This window comes from Glycine soja, chromosome 4 (assembly GCF_004193775.1).
Source record: "Glycine soja cultivar W05 chromosome 4, ASM419377v2, whole genome shotgun sequence".
Classification (NCBI taxonomy): Eukaryota; Viridiplantae; Streptophyta; class Magnoliopsida; order Fabales; family Fabaceae; genus Glycine; species Glycine soja.
Genome location: NC_041005.1, coordinates 4,488,908 through 4,503,291, shown reverse-complemented (window position 1 = coordinate 4,503,291; position 14,384 = coordinate 4,488,908). Strand labels below are relative to the sequence as shown.

Genomic DNA, 14,384 nt, shown 5'->3' with positions numbered 1-14,384 from the left:
AACCAAAAGTATAAAAAAAAAAAAAGATACTAACATGTCACATTAATTAAACATTTAAAAATACTACAACAGTCATCAAACACATATAAAAAAAGTATAATATTTCATCCTCCTTCTATCTTTATTATAAAACAATTTATACATTAATTATACATACCAATAAATATAATGAATGTAGTTGATTTTATTGAATTTATTAAAAAAATATTACCAATGTATCAATTTTACCTTTATTAATAATGTGAAAATATTAAAGTTTAAGAGTAGTATAGACCATTATTAATAAAAAAAAATGCAATGCTTAAATATTTAGTATGAATAATTAATTGAAAAAAAAAATGTTTGATAAAAATTCTAAAATATCTTTTAAAAAGAATCACGAATTTCTTTTAAATTATGCCTTATAAAAAGGGTCGATGGGATAGTAATTAATAATAAAATTTCACTTTTGTTGTTGTCCAACAATGCAAGTGTGATATTTGAAGAAAAAAACATATAATTTAATATATTTCAATCTTAGTTATTCGAGATGAAATTTTATAGTCAATATTTATTTTCTTATGAGAAAGGCTCTCTCAATGTATTCCTTACATTACCAGAAAGTATTTAAAAAAAAAGAATTAGATAGAATAATTATGACAGATGGTAAGGGTATATCTGCAAAAAATGCAACAATGTGGGAAGAAATGAAGAATAAGAGTAGTGGGGGGTTAGTGAAAGAGAAGTCACAACTAAGAGGATAAGAGTGGGACCCACTGAATCGGTTACGTTATCGGCAATACATCAACGTTGCGATCATGTTGTGTGGGCATGGCGTCACTTATCACCCCTGCGCATGTTAGCAACAAGAAGCCCTTGCATCTATCCAGTTGGAAGGCGAAGCGTGTGAGGTGCGCAGTGTCACCCCCGACATGGCGCGAAGGGCTGCGCACTGTGTCATTGTCTCTGGTTATCTCACACTTGCTTCTCATTCCTAACCGTACGTGTTTGTTTCACCGTTTCTTCTTTCGCATGGTCGATTGGTTTTTATTTTATGATTCACGTTGCAGGTGATGCTGCCCAAGCAAATCCTTTCGATAAGTATGTTAAGAGGTATCAAACGATAATGCCCTGGATTTTTTCTTTGTGCTTGTAACGGTTAATTAGTTCCTATAATTATAATTAGTTTACTTAGCTGTTACGAGTTTGTTAGTTAGTTCCTTCAATTAGTTTAACTATCAGTTACTACTTACTAGTTAGTTTTCACAAGGTTTTATTATCATCTTTACATAGATGCATTTTTTTTTTTGGTGAATTCATCTTTACATAGATAAGTATTCATAATTTAATATTTATCGTATTGGCTAGCTTTGAGAAGGTTTAATAATAATACAGTACATATTCCTTGAATTATATACTAGACAAATTATTTGATTTGAGGGGATATTTGATTTATTTCTTGGTTTTGGATTTTCTACCTTTAATTTATGGTTAAATCAATATAAGTGCATACGAAGAAGAAGGGTGATTCTAAATCTAATTTGTTCTGAAATGCTACGGGAAGAAGCTTGATATGTACCAGCTGTCATACACTTACAGAGTTTCAGATCAAAGGACTTGGATAATGCCTTTGTCGTGCTAGATATCTAAACATTAGAAAATATCTGAATTCAACATTTTCAAGTTATTTATTTCGTAATTGATAATTTCTTGTCATTCCTTCCCATTTTATCTCCTTGCTATCAGTATTAAGCTCATGTGACATGGTTTGCAGCAATAATAATTTGAAGGTAATATAAAGTTTACTTACTAAGGCCTTTCTTTCTACCACTTCAGAAAAAACATTAGAGGGTGAGGAACCCCAATTCACCCTCTGCCGGTCTCCATCTCGTTCTGGGCCTGCAGCATCACTTCGTGTAAATATTAGAGCAGTAAGTGAAGGCTTCCTTCAACTTCTTAGTTCTTCTTTTGAATGTGAAAATGTTTTTCTCTACCAATCTTTTCTTCTTCTTTTTTCAACAACCCCCCTCCCCTACTATTGAGTCAGTTGAAAACTTTTTTATGAGGTTTCATTCCTATAATTGAGTATGCAGTATTCATATATTTACAGTGAGTATTTCTTATACACAGTTCCCCAAAATTTTAAAAGTATGATGTTATGTGCTGGTGTGGGGTCAGGGAGAAGGAGATGAAGATGGCAAAACGAAACCACAAACTTCCTTGATTTGAGGCCAAGGATCCTCCTCACTAAAGCTAAGTTTCTCAGAAGTGTATTCTCTGCTTTATTCGAATATGGGCCAAGCTTTTATACAGTGAGTTTACGCTTGCTACAGAGATCTAACAACTCTAACGGTTTCGTAACTGCTTACACTGTTGTAACTAACTAACCAAGGGCCTAACTAACTAACCCATGGTTCATACAAATCGTGACTTAACTATGCATGCATGCAGTCACTGCTTGAGTCGTTATATGTAATCCTCCAAGTGCCTAGGTTGCGTGATACTCCTTCGTGGGCGTTCCTCGTGAGTTCCAGGTGGTGAATCTTCATTCCTGCTTCTGCTGCTAACACTGCTAACATATGATGCCAAGCTTCTATTTGCCTACCGAAGTAGTCACTTTGGTTGTTACTATCTCCATCGAGGAGTGAAAAAATAAAGAGAAGATTGTAAACTGCTTGATACAGCCATACTTGACTTCATTATCAAGCAAATTTCAAAAGACTCCTAAACAACACAGAACAACGAACTGCTTCAGTGATTGCTGTTCAAAGCTCACTCCATTGATGATATCCATGTCTAAAGTGATTCACTTTGTAGTAGATTAATTATTTATGTAATTATGTGTATGAAAGTTAATTAGAGGGTCACAATCTTTCTATAGGTGGTGCAGTACGCATTTGACAGTGGCAATGGTAAAACTGCATTCAATGATGTTGATGAATGCCTGAGGTATTATAATCAACTTCCTTATAAAAGATGCATGAATTAACTATCACAATTAGCCATTGAGCTATATGCTGTATAGAAATGAATTCTGCCAATATGAAAGATTCAAACCCCAACTGGAAGAATTCTGTCTGTGAAGGTCACTGGAAGAACTTGATTCCTTGCTTCTTCATGCATCAAGAAATGATCCTGAAGCCTCAGTCAAATCAATGAAGACAAAAATCAATTCTGCCCTTGGCGCTCTGGACAGGTGATTTGTGTAGTTTTTGTTGTTTTTCTTGCCCATAATATCCTTTCTGCCTCGTGCACATATTTCTCCTTGTGACATACCAACTTGGTGTATTTTTGGATATCAGTTCGAAGAGCTCAAAAATATTTTTATTCCTAATGTAGCAAAGTTTTCCTTGTTCATTTTATGTCTAGGAATTCAGAAATGTGCTAAGTTACATTTCCAACTTTTATCCAAACTTAGTCATGATGCACACATATAACTGAGAAAGACGTGATTCTTACTGAGCTTTGTGTTTCAGCCTCTTACAAACCGTACCTTCAGATGTGCTGAGTAAAGGAGAGGTTATAGCTGATTCATACAGGGAACCGGAAGACGAGGAAACAGGGAGTTTGGACCCTGATTTAAAGCAACTAGAATCAATACTATGAATACCTAACATACTTGCCGTTTCTGAGTAGCCACGATAGTTAAGACTTAAGACCATGGAACCTATGTTCCAAAGGCAGAACCTTAAAACAAAAATAACATTGTGTATCGAAATATAAAAAAATTGTACGAGTCTATTACAATTTTTTCATAAAAAATTGTTTTTTTTTAAATAATCACTTTTAAAAGTTTTCCATGTTTTTATTTTAGTTTTTCAAAATAATCAGAAATGTAAAGGAATTTGAAATCAGATTAAAATAGAAAACTATTTTGAATAGTTTCTCATAAAATCAACCGATTTTTTTTAGAAAAAGCAATTTGCATGAATGCAAACCGACATAAATCAATTTCTTTTCTTTTTTTGATTTTTAAATAATAATCACTAGACTATCTTACATCAAAAGTTGTTTTTTAATATATAATAAACTCGCCAATATTTGCAACCCATACATGCTCACTTATTTTGGATTAGGTAGATATAAATTTTCTGAGTGATCTTTAAATTTGAAAAGTTTTCCTATCTTAACTCGATGAATCATTCCTTCACCCCAATTTTTTCTTTAGAAAATAACCACAAGAAGAATTGGCAAGAACCTAAAATCGATTCAAAACCTGAAATTGTTTTTGTTTATTTGCAGTTTAAAAGTTATTTTAAAGTAATTTTGGTAGAGATTACTGAGAGCAACAAAGTTCTCTTGAATATTTAATGCAATTGCACTCGAGCTTCTTTCATGTGTGCAGGAGATTATACTAAATCTGAAGTTTGAGAGTTTTACTAAAAATGTGATTTTGTTAAAAATGAAATAATTTATTTGATCATTTTTATTTTATTGTAAAACTTCTTTTAAATGAAAAATCTGTTCAGTAAAATAAACTAATTTTATTTAAAGCAAATTGTCTCACTCAATAAAAGAATATTTATAAAAAAAAATGTTATGTAAAATTAATTTAACATTAATTTATTTTGATATAATAATACATAAAAATATAAAATATATACATTTATAACCTTTAATTTTAAAAATGTAAAAATCTTTTAATTAGTCAAAATTAATATTAAAAGTGAGTTACAAATAATTTATTATATATAATATTAAATAAAGAAATTTTAGAATTAGTTACAAAAGATAAAATGTTTATAAAATTTTGTATTATTGTTCAATAATATTTTTAAAAGATAAAAAAATTATTTAATAACAATTCAATAATGTAAATTTTTAATAAATATTATAAAATGTTTGATAAATATACCGTTGTAGTTAATAATTCAAACACTTAACCCAAAATGTGTTTGTCCCCTATATACCTCCAACGAATGTTGATAACTATGAGGTAATTGCAAGACAGTGACACTTAAATGCAAAAGCCGGTAAAGCATTCAAATTTGCAAGTCCGTGAAGTTATTTTATAAAAATGGTAGTTTGGGACAAATAGGAATTCAAAGAAGAGAGTGATTGAACAAGTTACGGTGCAAGATGTGGAGAAAAAAAATCCTTACAAAGTTAAAAGCTTTTTTTTTCTAAAAGTTATTTTATGAAATTAAGTTACTCTAAAAGCTTTTTTTTGGGTCAACTTCTCATAGAAGATATCCTAAAAAAAAAGTGCACCAAACATTACAAGAACTGCTTTAAAAAAATTAAATTTGTAAGAATTAAACCAACAAAAAAAATAGGACCAAAAACAAATTATATCTATAAGAAAAATAAACATTTTACTATAAAAATTATAGCAACCTAGTAGAGTAAACCATAGAGAACAGTGGTGCCATATAAGTTGTAACCTTGTTGATCTAAAACATTTGTGAAATTGTTTCTTTATCGATGCAATATTCTCGTTTGCCAGAGTACAAGACGAAAATTTTGAAGCAGATTACGTGAAAGATGGGAATAAGGAATTGTCCATGTCCTTCATTTTATTGTTTTCAAAGAACAACTGAGGTAGTACGTGGAGGAAAATGACATCGGATCTAAATACAACAGTTTAAAATATTGTGATCAATTTTAATCATTAAAACTGAAAAAACCTTACCTTAAGTCATAATAGGCACGTGTTAAATTCCCCCAACTGACATCCTATTGCATTGTAAGGTAACACAGCAATAATCATCAGAAACTTAGACCTTGTTTGTTTCCTAATTTTAAAAGCAAATTCCTGTTTTCTAAAATTTGTTTTTACCTTTACCCATTTGAAAGTATTTGTCCCCTAAATATATATATTTTTTCCCTAAAAGGTTATCCCCTGAACACTTGGGAGGAAGAAGTGAGAACATTATTTCAGTTGTTTTTGCTTCTTTTTTTTTTTAAAACACGTTTTGAAAACATAAATAAATTTTGGATGAGAAATTGATTATTGAAAAATGTAAAATTATTTTACGGAACAATTTTTTAAACAAAAAACTGAAAAAATAAGCAAGAATCAGATACCTCTGTGTTCTTCACATGGATACGTTAAACTGCTTTAGAATTTAAAACAAAAAAGCTTAAATTTGAAATGTTGATTTACAATAATACAGGTACAACAACAAAGATAAATTATTGCAAATACACAACGGATTTCCATATGCCAAACAAAAAAACAAATTTAAAATTTAGCCATTTACAATACACGAAGAAATAATCAAATTTATTACCAAGCGCGCTTTCGATCCAAGTGAAGCACTAGGAAATTTTTTTTATATCCTTGATCATAGTAACAGAGTTGACTAACTGCTAAATATTCGCTTCAAACTTGAACAAATTGTGCGTAATCTTCCCATGCTTATTGAGCTTATCTATGAAGCACCATAAAATATACAATAATTGGTTGAAGATCATGACCAAAAACAATACTAATACTCAAGCACTATTCCATCATTATGTATGAACAGGTTAAATAGTTAAAATTGATAAAAGCCCAAGACAACACGCAAAGTGATGAAGGAATATCACAAACTGAGTTTGCTCTCTCACCTTTGGACAAAAGCGAACGTCAAGAGTCTCCAGCATAGTGCATTTTGATATAGCAGCTTCAACAGCTTCATCGTCAATATTGCAAGACTGAAAACCCAAATTACACAACACCAAAAAATTAATGAAACAAAGAGGTTTGACACAAATTGATAAAGGGTGAGGTGCAACATTTTGATTGTAAATTATATTGGCAATATGATAAGGGCCCCAATACAAAAGATAGCTATTTTAGTTCGAAAAGCCTAGGACTTATAAACCCACACTAGAATCTTATACTTCAATGTGGGACTCAAGTCCCATACCTTGCAATTGGATCCTAACACAATATGCTAAATACATTTCAAACAAGACACATTTCTGGTGGAGCACAAAAAGCCAATCGCAAATCCAAACATGTTTCTATAAAGACTTATGCAACCCTCTAGAGTTAATAAAAAACCTTTGAACAGGAAAATACTCAATTATGCAAGGTTTTAAAGGAGCCAGACAATCCAAGCCAAGAGAATGATGTAAATATGAAATAAAATCAATGATACAAAAGCAGGGTAATGTTTCAAACATGTCAATAAGCTTCACTAGGTAAAAATGTTGGCTGATAACAGCTGTAATGCAGAAAAGATAACCTACATAATACGTAATATATTATAACATATCTAAAATAACAAGACCAGACAACACTGAAGCGTCAATATTCAAAATTTACAAATGCATCAATAGATTAAAACTAGCAGGTAAGACTTAATACCTGAAGGAATAGACTGGTCAATTTTGGACACTCTAACTTCAAAATTTCCAAAGAGGAACAATTGCTGAACAGAGAATTTAAGACATTATCATATCTGATATGAGATGGATAAAAACCAACAGACATTTATTCGAGAGTCAACCATACCTTAAATTAAGAAAGCATAGGTTGAGACATGTGACATCAACCACTTTCAAATTTGCCGAGAGCGAAAGGTTTAAAAATAACAAATGAAAACAATTTTCCCTCAATGGAATGACAACCTTCCTAATATTTGGACATCCAACACAGTAGAGGTTTTGTAGTAAGCGAGCAGAGTGCTCACTTGATTCAGAGATAATCTCATTAGAACTTGCCCAGGATGGGGTGTTTACAGCAGGGAAATTGTCACTTTGCCCACGACTGCTTCCCCAATTCAAATCATGCATATTCACACAGCCATTCAAACTCACATGAGTTAGGTTTGTGCAGCAAGCAAGAAGCTCATCTATGGCTGATTGACAGAGAGTTCCATAAGACAAGTCCAACTCCTGAAGTGCTGGCAAAGCACCTCCTTTGTAAAGAGGTTCAAGTGATGTTTCAGTGAGATATTTGCATGCTTGCAGCTTTAAAACCTTCATGAAACAGGAGAAAAAAATGTAGCACTATCAGAAATGATGAAGATAATAATTATATAAAATGTTAAATTATCCAAAATATGGTGGAAAGAGAAAAGACAGATTGACATTATGAGAGGATATGATGTTATAAGATGAGTACAACTATTCTAAGTCAAGTAGTGGAATAGTACAACTAGTAAAAACCCAGCTCATTAGCACTATTTATGATAAAAAAAACATATTCAAGAACAACAAACCATTGTTTGGTAACTCTAACCTTTAGTTGCAAACAAGAATCAAAGACAGGCTGCATGTTCACCAAGAAAGTGTATGATAAGTCAAGAACAGTCAAATTTGGAAGACAATACAGAGATCGAAGACCCTCTGAACCAATTGATGAGCATGACATTAATATCAATGATTCAATCAGTGGGCATGAGACAGTTGTTGCAGACAAGCAGCCATCCGTTAGTTGGCTGTAATTCCAAACAGTAAAAGTCAGTCAGCAAAGCAAAAGGAACAGTATGGGGATGTTCAACGAGACAATTAATGAACTCTTTAGAAAGAAAGATAAATGGGAAAATAATGTACAAAATAACCTGCAAAAGGAAGCATCGAGAGATGCTAAGAGTGGACAATTAATGAATGCTTCAGATAGTACACCACATCCTTTCAACTCAAGTGAAACCATAAACGGTGCTTCAATGCTGAGTGTGTTCAATTTTGGACATATTCCTAAATTGAGAGATAAAAGACCAACCTGAGAAGCAAGTCAAGAAAAGAAAAAACTTAGACTCTAGCCAATGTAATCAGATTAATAAAAGTCCATCTCATGCAAGCAGGATTGCAGTGGAAGAGGGAGAAAAACCCGGATGTCTTGTGTTGTAAAATATGAACTTTTGATTAAAGAACACAGTCAGGAAAACCCACAACCAGAAAACTTCATATATTCAGTAGCCTTAATTATCGATTTAGCAGTATGCTAAATGTTCAAATCAAAAAGCATAAAGAATTAACAAGTTTAATCTCTTACAAAATAGAATATAAGGCAATCAATATCACTTACTGGACAAAATGATGCTCTTTCCAAATGATCACAGCCATCCAAAATAACTTTCTCTAGATTAGGGCATGTGAGTTCAAGATTAGTTATTGCACGGCAACCACCAAGGGAAAGACTGATTAGAGAGGTACTGATGAACTGAACTGATGTCAAACTCTGAATTCATTAAAACACCATAGGTGAGTTTAAAAAAAAATTATAGGTAACAACTCCATAGGCCAAATTCACAATATGGGATATACTGAATAACATGACTAAAAGAGTAAGTACAATACATGACACCCATTGGTCACTACTACTTGTGTAAATCATGCACAAGCAAAATTGGGAAAATGAACACTAAATAGCAAAAATATACCTCACAATTACCAAGAACTAACGATTTCAACATTGGGCAACCTCCACCATCATTAAAAACATTGCATACAGAGTTATTCAAAGATTCACACTCAGAGAGATCCACTTCTTGTAAAGATTGGCATTGCAGAGCTAATGTGGTTAAACTGTCCTGCTTTGGTATTGTTAATTTCTGCATTACCACAAATTCAGTCCTTTAGTCTATTATAGTATACACAGTATGGGAACAAAAATTGACAAACATAATTAGGACATACTTGAAGTGAATTTGAAGTGATGTTGATACGATGGAGCACAGGGCAATTGGACACCAAGATAGACGACAACGTTAGGGTCATCAAGTTCAAATCAGCAAATCTGACGAGAAAAATAATTTAAAAAGGTAATTAGAAGAGAAAATACTCAAGAATACAGTGTGATTAGAAGCATTAGAGAAACATGCAAAAAAAAACAAACAAAGGAAGCCATACTTGCGACAGTGTACCAATCTAATATTCTGCAAGCGGGGAAGGTCTAAAGACACTGATGTCAATAGGCTACAATTATCAAGCTCCAAAACCTACAAAAGCAGTAACGTCATTTGTCATTTCTCATTTTGCAAGTGTAGCTCAGGAATAAGAGATATTAATATCAGCGTCACGGAAAAAATGCACACCTCCAACATATAACTGTGAGATATTGCAGCCATTGAGGCTGCAGTGATGCCATCACAACTGTGAAGCTTCAGAACTGTTAACATTGGCAGTCTAACAGTCTTGAAATAGAGGAAAAAACATGTTAAAAAAAGGCAGATTGAATCTATATTGTCAAAAGGTGACTATAGACTCTAAAATATACCTCCAAGAATAGGTTGGGGCAGTACGATGCATCAAGAAAACTAAGGTTAGCACAATTCATGGATATTTCTCGTAATGTTTCATCACTAACACTCGAACAATTAGACATGTCCAAAGAAACTAATTGCGAGCATGATGTAACAGCTGAACGAATAGCAGAATCAGGAAGTTTGTGGCAAGAGCCTATATCAAGCTCTTGCAAAAGGGGGCAATTGAGCGCAGTCTGTGCCATGTTACTGCGCTTCAATGACATAGTTTCAAGTTGTGGGCACCTGAAAAGGAATAAGAAATAACATTTCAGTTCGCTGGTAAAGATACAGCTAAAGGTGAGCTCAGCACTAAGATATATTCACCTGACTGCTATACGCATCACACGGCACTTTGTCAATTGGAGATGACACAGCCTGTCGTGATTGACTGATATCTCCTGAATACCACTGCCAAGTATAGCATCATTGATGGTCAGTCTTTTCAACATAGAACAATCGGCCAAAGCATGGAAAAAATTATCCATTATATGAGCTCTTCCCAATGTTAAAGCCTCAAGATTTCTGAAAACAGTTAAAAAGAATAACATGAATCACAAATAACTTGATTAGCAACCCAAATACAGAAGAAGCTACCAACCTTAACGAAGAAATGGCCTTCATGACAAGCTGGTTACAGGCAGGACCAGACATACGGATTGCCATGATATTAGGATAACGCCTACAGATGTCCTCAACTATAAATACACAAGCATTATATCAGCACATTTACATGTTCACAAGGGGCACGGGGCACTATTTCCAATACCCATTGTTAAATGCTAAAAGACACTTAATTGTTACAAATAACAACTTATTATGAATTATGAAACATATACACTCGGGCTCACATTGCTCTACAGATATGCTCCGATCTTCAAAATTCAAACTCTTCCAGAAGACTTCATGAGCACTAGCAGTCCACCACTGCTTACAGACTCTAGCAGCTTTGCAGAGATTGGGATGATCCAAAAACGAAAAGACCTAAATTACAATGGTAAGGGTAAGGACAGAGTTCTAACCCATTAAAATAACAACAAATAGCACAAGAACAATTCATTTCCCAAAACATACCATATGTAATAAGTCATCCGTAAGATCCATCTTGACCTCTAGATCATCCACTTTTGAGATGTCACTGTCATCTCCTTCGTCAAAGTTACTCTCCTCACCAGCAGACATCGACCTCAATGCATCATCATCGTTGGATCGAAGAGACGATCTTTGAAAATTATCATAATCCACAAATTCATCAACAGATGCACTGGATTTCCCAGCATTTGAACACTTCACAATACAATGAGGGCCACTGCAAAACAAAACAATATATCACATTTCTCGATAACATGCAATTTGCCATTATCCCAATTCAGAAATGAACATCAATTGTAAGTCGAAACAGAACCCTAGCGAAGAACACCACATCTTAAAGGCAACGAATCTCCAATGCCAATGACTCGCACTTAAACTCACTCGAAATCGAAGTAGACTCTGGCGCGCTTCCGGCGAGTGTCCTCAGCGGAAACGGAACTACTCTCTCCGTCGGAACGACGCCGGTTCCTCTCCATTTCGTCAAACGACACAACTACTCCTCATTATTGAAATCGCCGCTTCCGAAAACGCCCTCCTCGCGCACAGAATCGGAACAACGACGCTTGAAACAAATAAAAACTTCGTACCCCATTGACCGGAGGCTCTTCGCTATGCGAAGGTATGGAAGAGGGATGTTGTACACAGCCTTACCCTTGCATATGCAAGGAGGCTGTTTCCGGATTCGAACCCATGACCAACAAGTCACCAAGGCACAACTTTACCGCTGCACCAGGGTTCGCCCTCACGCTTGAAACAAATGCAGCACGGAAATTGGGACACCTAACAAACCCTAGGTCTCGATCGGGCACATTTCGCGAGAGAAACCCTAGGGTGTAAGAGAGTTTCTTTCTTTCTTCCCCAAAATGTGGAATGGTCTGAATGGATCGGATCTTAGAAACTGCTTTGTTGAGATTTTTGGTTTCTCTGAAGTGTTGTTTCTTTTGCTTCTTTGCCGAAAGCTAGTTAGAGATTGCGTTTAACCTGATATTTATTGTTTGGTTATTTTAATTAATTGTTAGTATTTTTTAAAATAGTGCTTGGCGTCTTGTCTCTTTTTACGTCTACAAAAGGATGATCGATGAGCATTTTCATTTCTGATTTCAATTTTGAAGACAAAAAATAATGACTCCGTTAATATTAATGATTTAAAGGGACTCGCTGCTTGCAATTCTTCTCTTCTCTTAAAAAAGATTACTAGTATAGGACATTAACTTAATCTTTTACTAATAAATAAATTAGACATTGATTTAGTTTCTTTTTTTTTTAACATGTTTCATATTAAAAATAATTAAACGTTATTTCTACAGCAACATTCTTTTGTGTCTATCTCTCTTACACGTAATAATTTATTACATGTCATAGTAATAATGTTGTAAATATAGTTATAAGAATTATTATATATTTATCACATCTTAAAAAGGTTATCAACTGTAAATATAAATATTTGTCGTAATTAATTATCAATAGTAAATTCAAATATTTGTCTTAATCCAAATAAACCCATGTACTAAAATAAAATTAAATGTACCAAAACAAATTCAAATAAACCCATTTTATGCTGATTTCAACGGGACTCCGAAATACAGATTTATGTTATTGATAGGAGTAGTTATTTTTTTCATGTAACATTCAAAAATTAGTAAAGAAACACCATCGAAGTAAAAAAAGATTATATTTATATCAATATGATGATATGGTTTTGATATGTTATTATGTAGCACTTTTATTTTAGTTGGAAAAAATATAATCGGATAGTATTTATTAAAATATGAGTAAACATAATGTTAAACAAAATTGGAAAAATTCTATAATAAAAAACAAATTGGAAAAATATATTTACCCCCTAAACTTTATTTTTTTTCTAAATAGACACTCTAAACTTTAATTTTATCTATACCGATCCATAAATTTTATCCATTTTATAGATAGAAATCATAAATTTTATTTTCACTTCAATCAATTCTTAAACTCTTATAGTCATCCATAAAGTGATAACTACTCCATATCAATATCAATAGCATGCTAACAATAAAATTCTCTCTCTCTATACACATAGATATCTAAATTTCAATTTTAATCTCAATTAATTCTTTAAATTTCTCCCCTTCATGAATAATATCTTATACTTTTTCTTATTGGCTTAAATAATATCTTATACTAAAAAGAAGAAATTTCAACAATTTAATAGTTTGATTAATGACATTCTAATAAAATTATAATATTACTTAAATGTTTAATTGAAATTATTATATATTTTAATTACATTGAAATAAAAATAATTATATTACTTTAATGTCGTTAAAATAATATAATTATTTGTAAACAAACTTAGAGCATCTCTAATAGAGTTTTGGAAGGTTTCTTGAGTGTATAAATTATTTCTTGGTGTTTTTTTCCTATTGGAACAAATTTATTTACCAGTGAGAGTTTCTTAAAAATAAAATTTTTATTTTTTACAAGAAATTGTTTCTTATCGATAAAAAAATATTTATCTAATTGTTTTTCTTTAATATTATTCTGTTTAATTATTTAATAATTCAATAAATACAAAAGTATGAATTTCTTGAAGTTTTTTAGAGTTTTTTTTTATCATTGAAGTAAAATTATGTATAAATTTCTTACAAATAACATATATTATGGGGATTACAACAAGTATCGTAGGAATCACAAAAAATAACTCAAAAAATTCACTTAATAAATTTCTATTGGAGATGTTTTTATCGTCCAACTGTTAGTAAAAATAAATTACTTCAATACATAGTTATAATTATATTAATTTAATGTATATATAATATATTTTTGGGTAAAATATGTTTGGGATGTTGTAAAATTTAAAAAATATTAATTTTATCCTTATAAAATTTTTCATATTGGTATTTGTAATATATATATATATATATATATATATATATATATATATATATATATATATATATATATATATATATATTAATCCTCAACAGTAACTCAGTTAAACATAGACACTAACTTGATATGTGTAATTTGACTATAAATTAATTAAATAATTTATCAAGGTTAAAATCTTTCAAAATAAATTAAATAATTATTGGCTAAACACCAAAAAATTGGAATTTTTTTGTCCGACAATTTTAGTATTCTTTGTGACCAGATGAG

The 14,384-nt window shown here is 31.9% G+C and overlaps 2 protein-coding genes across 5 annotated transcripts; one reads left to right on the top strand and one right to left on the bottom strand.

The window, feature by feature from the left end:
- Nucleotides 1–742: 742 nt before the first annotated feature.
- LOC114408320 lies at nucleotides 743–3,723 on the top strand. The gene is made up of 7 exons (XM_028371347.1): nucleotides 743–1,014; nucleotides 1,050–1,092; nucleotides 1,816–1,910; nucleotides 2,158–2,202; nucleotides 2,861–2,928; nucleotides 3,065–3,175; nucleotides 3,456–3,723. Exons 1-7 carry the CDS (start codon nucleotides 811–813, stop codon nucleotides 3,583–3,585), a joined length of 696 nt encoding a protein of 231 aa, XP_028227148.1. The 5' UTR covers nucleotides 743–810; the 3' UTR covers nucleotides 3,586–3,723.
- Nucleotides 3,724–6,016: 2,293 nt separating this feature from the next.
- Nucleotides 6,017–12,224, bottom strand: LOC114408860 (F-box/LRR-repeat protein 15-like). 4 transcript variants are annotated; one of them, XM_028372045.1, is made up of 18 exons: nucleotides 12,009–12,224; nucleotides 11,631–11,823; nucleotides 11,232–11,466; nucleotides 11,009–11,141; nucleotides 10,759–10,855; nucleotides 10,485–10,682; nucleotides 10,133–10,403; nucleotides 9,951–10,049; nucleotides 9,766–9,854; nucleotides 9,553–9,652; nucleotides 9,297–9,467; nucleotides 8,942–9,094; nucleotides 8,475–8,635; nucleotides 8,153–8,351; nucleotides 7,424–7,890; nucleotides 7,277–7,340; nucleotides 6,532–6,618; nucleotides 6,027–6,353 (listed from the first exon to the last, which is right to left on the bottom strand). In XM_028372045.1, exons 2-18 carry the CDS (start codon nucleotides 11,723–11,725, stop codon nucleotides 6,285–6,287), a joined length of 2,688 nt encoding a protein of 895 aa, XP_028227846.1. In that variant the 5' UTR covers nucleotides 11,726–11,823; nucleotides 12,009–12,224; the 3' UTR covers nucleotides 6,027–6,284. The 4 variants fall into 4 exon arrangements, with proteins under 4 accessions (XP_028227847.1, XP_028227846.1, XP_028227845.1 ...); XM_028372046.1 differs by lacking the exon at nucleotides 12,009–12,224 and having other exon boundaries at nucleotides 6,017–6,353; nucleotides 11,563–11,666; XM_028372044.1 differs by having other exon boundaries at nucleotides 11,631–12,224.
- Nucleotides 12,225–14,384: the final 2,160 nt, after the last annotated feature.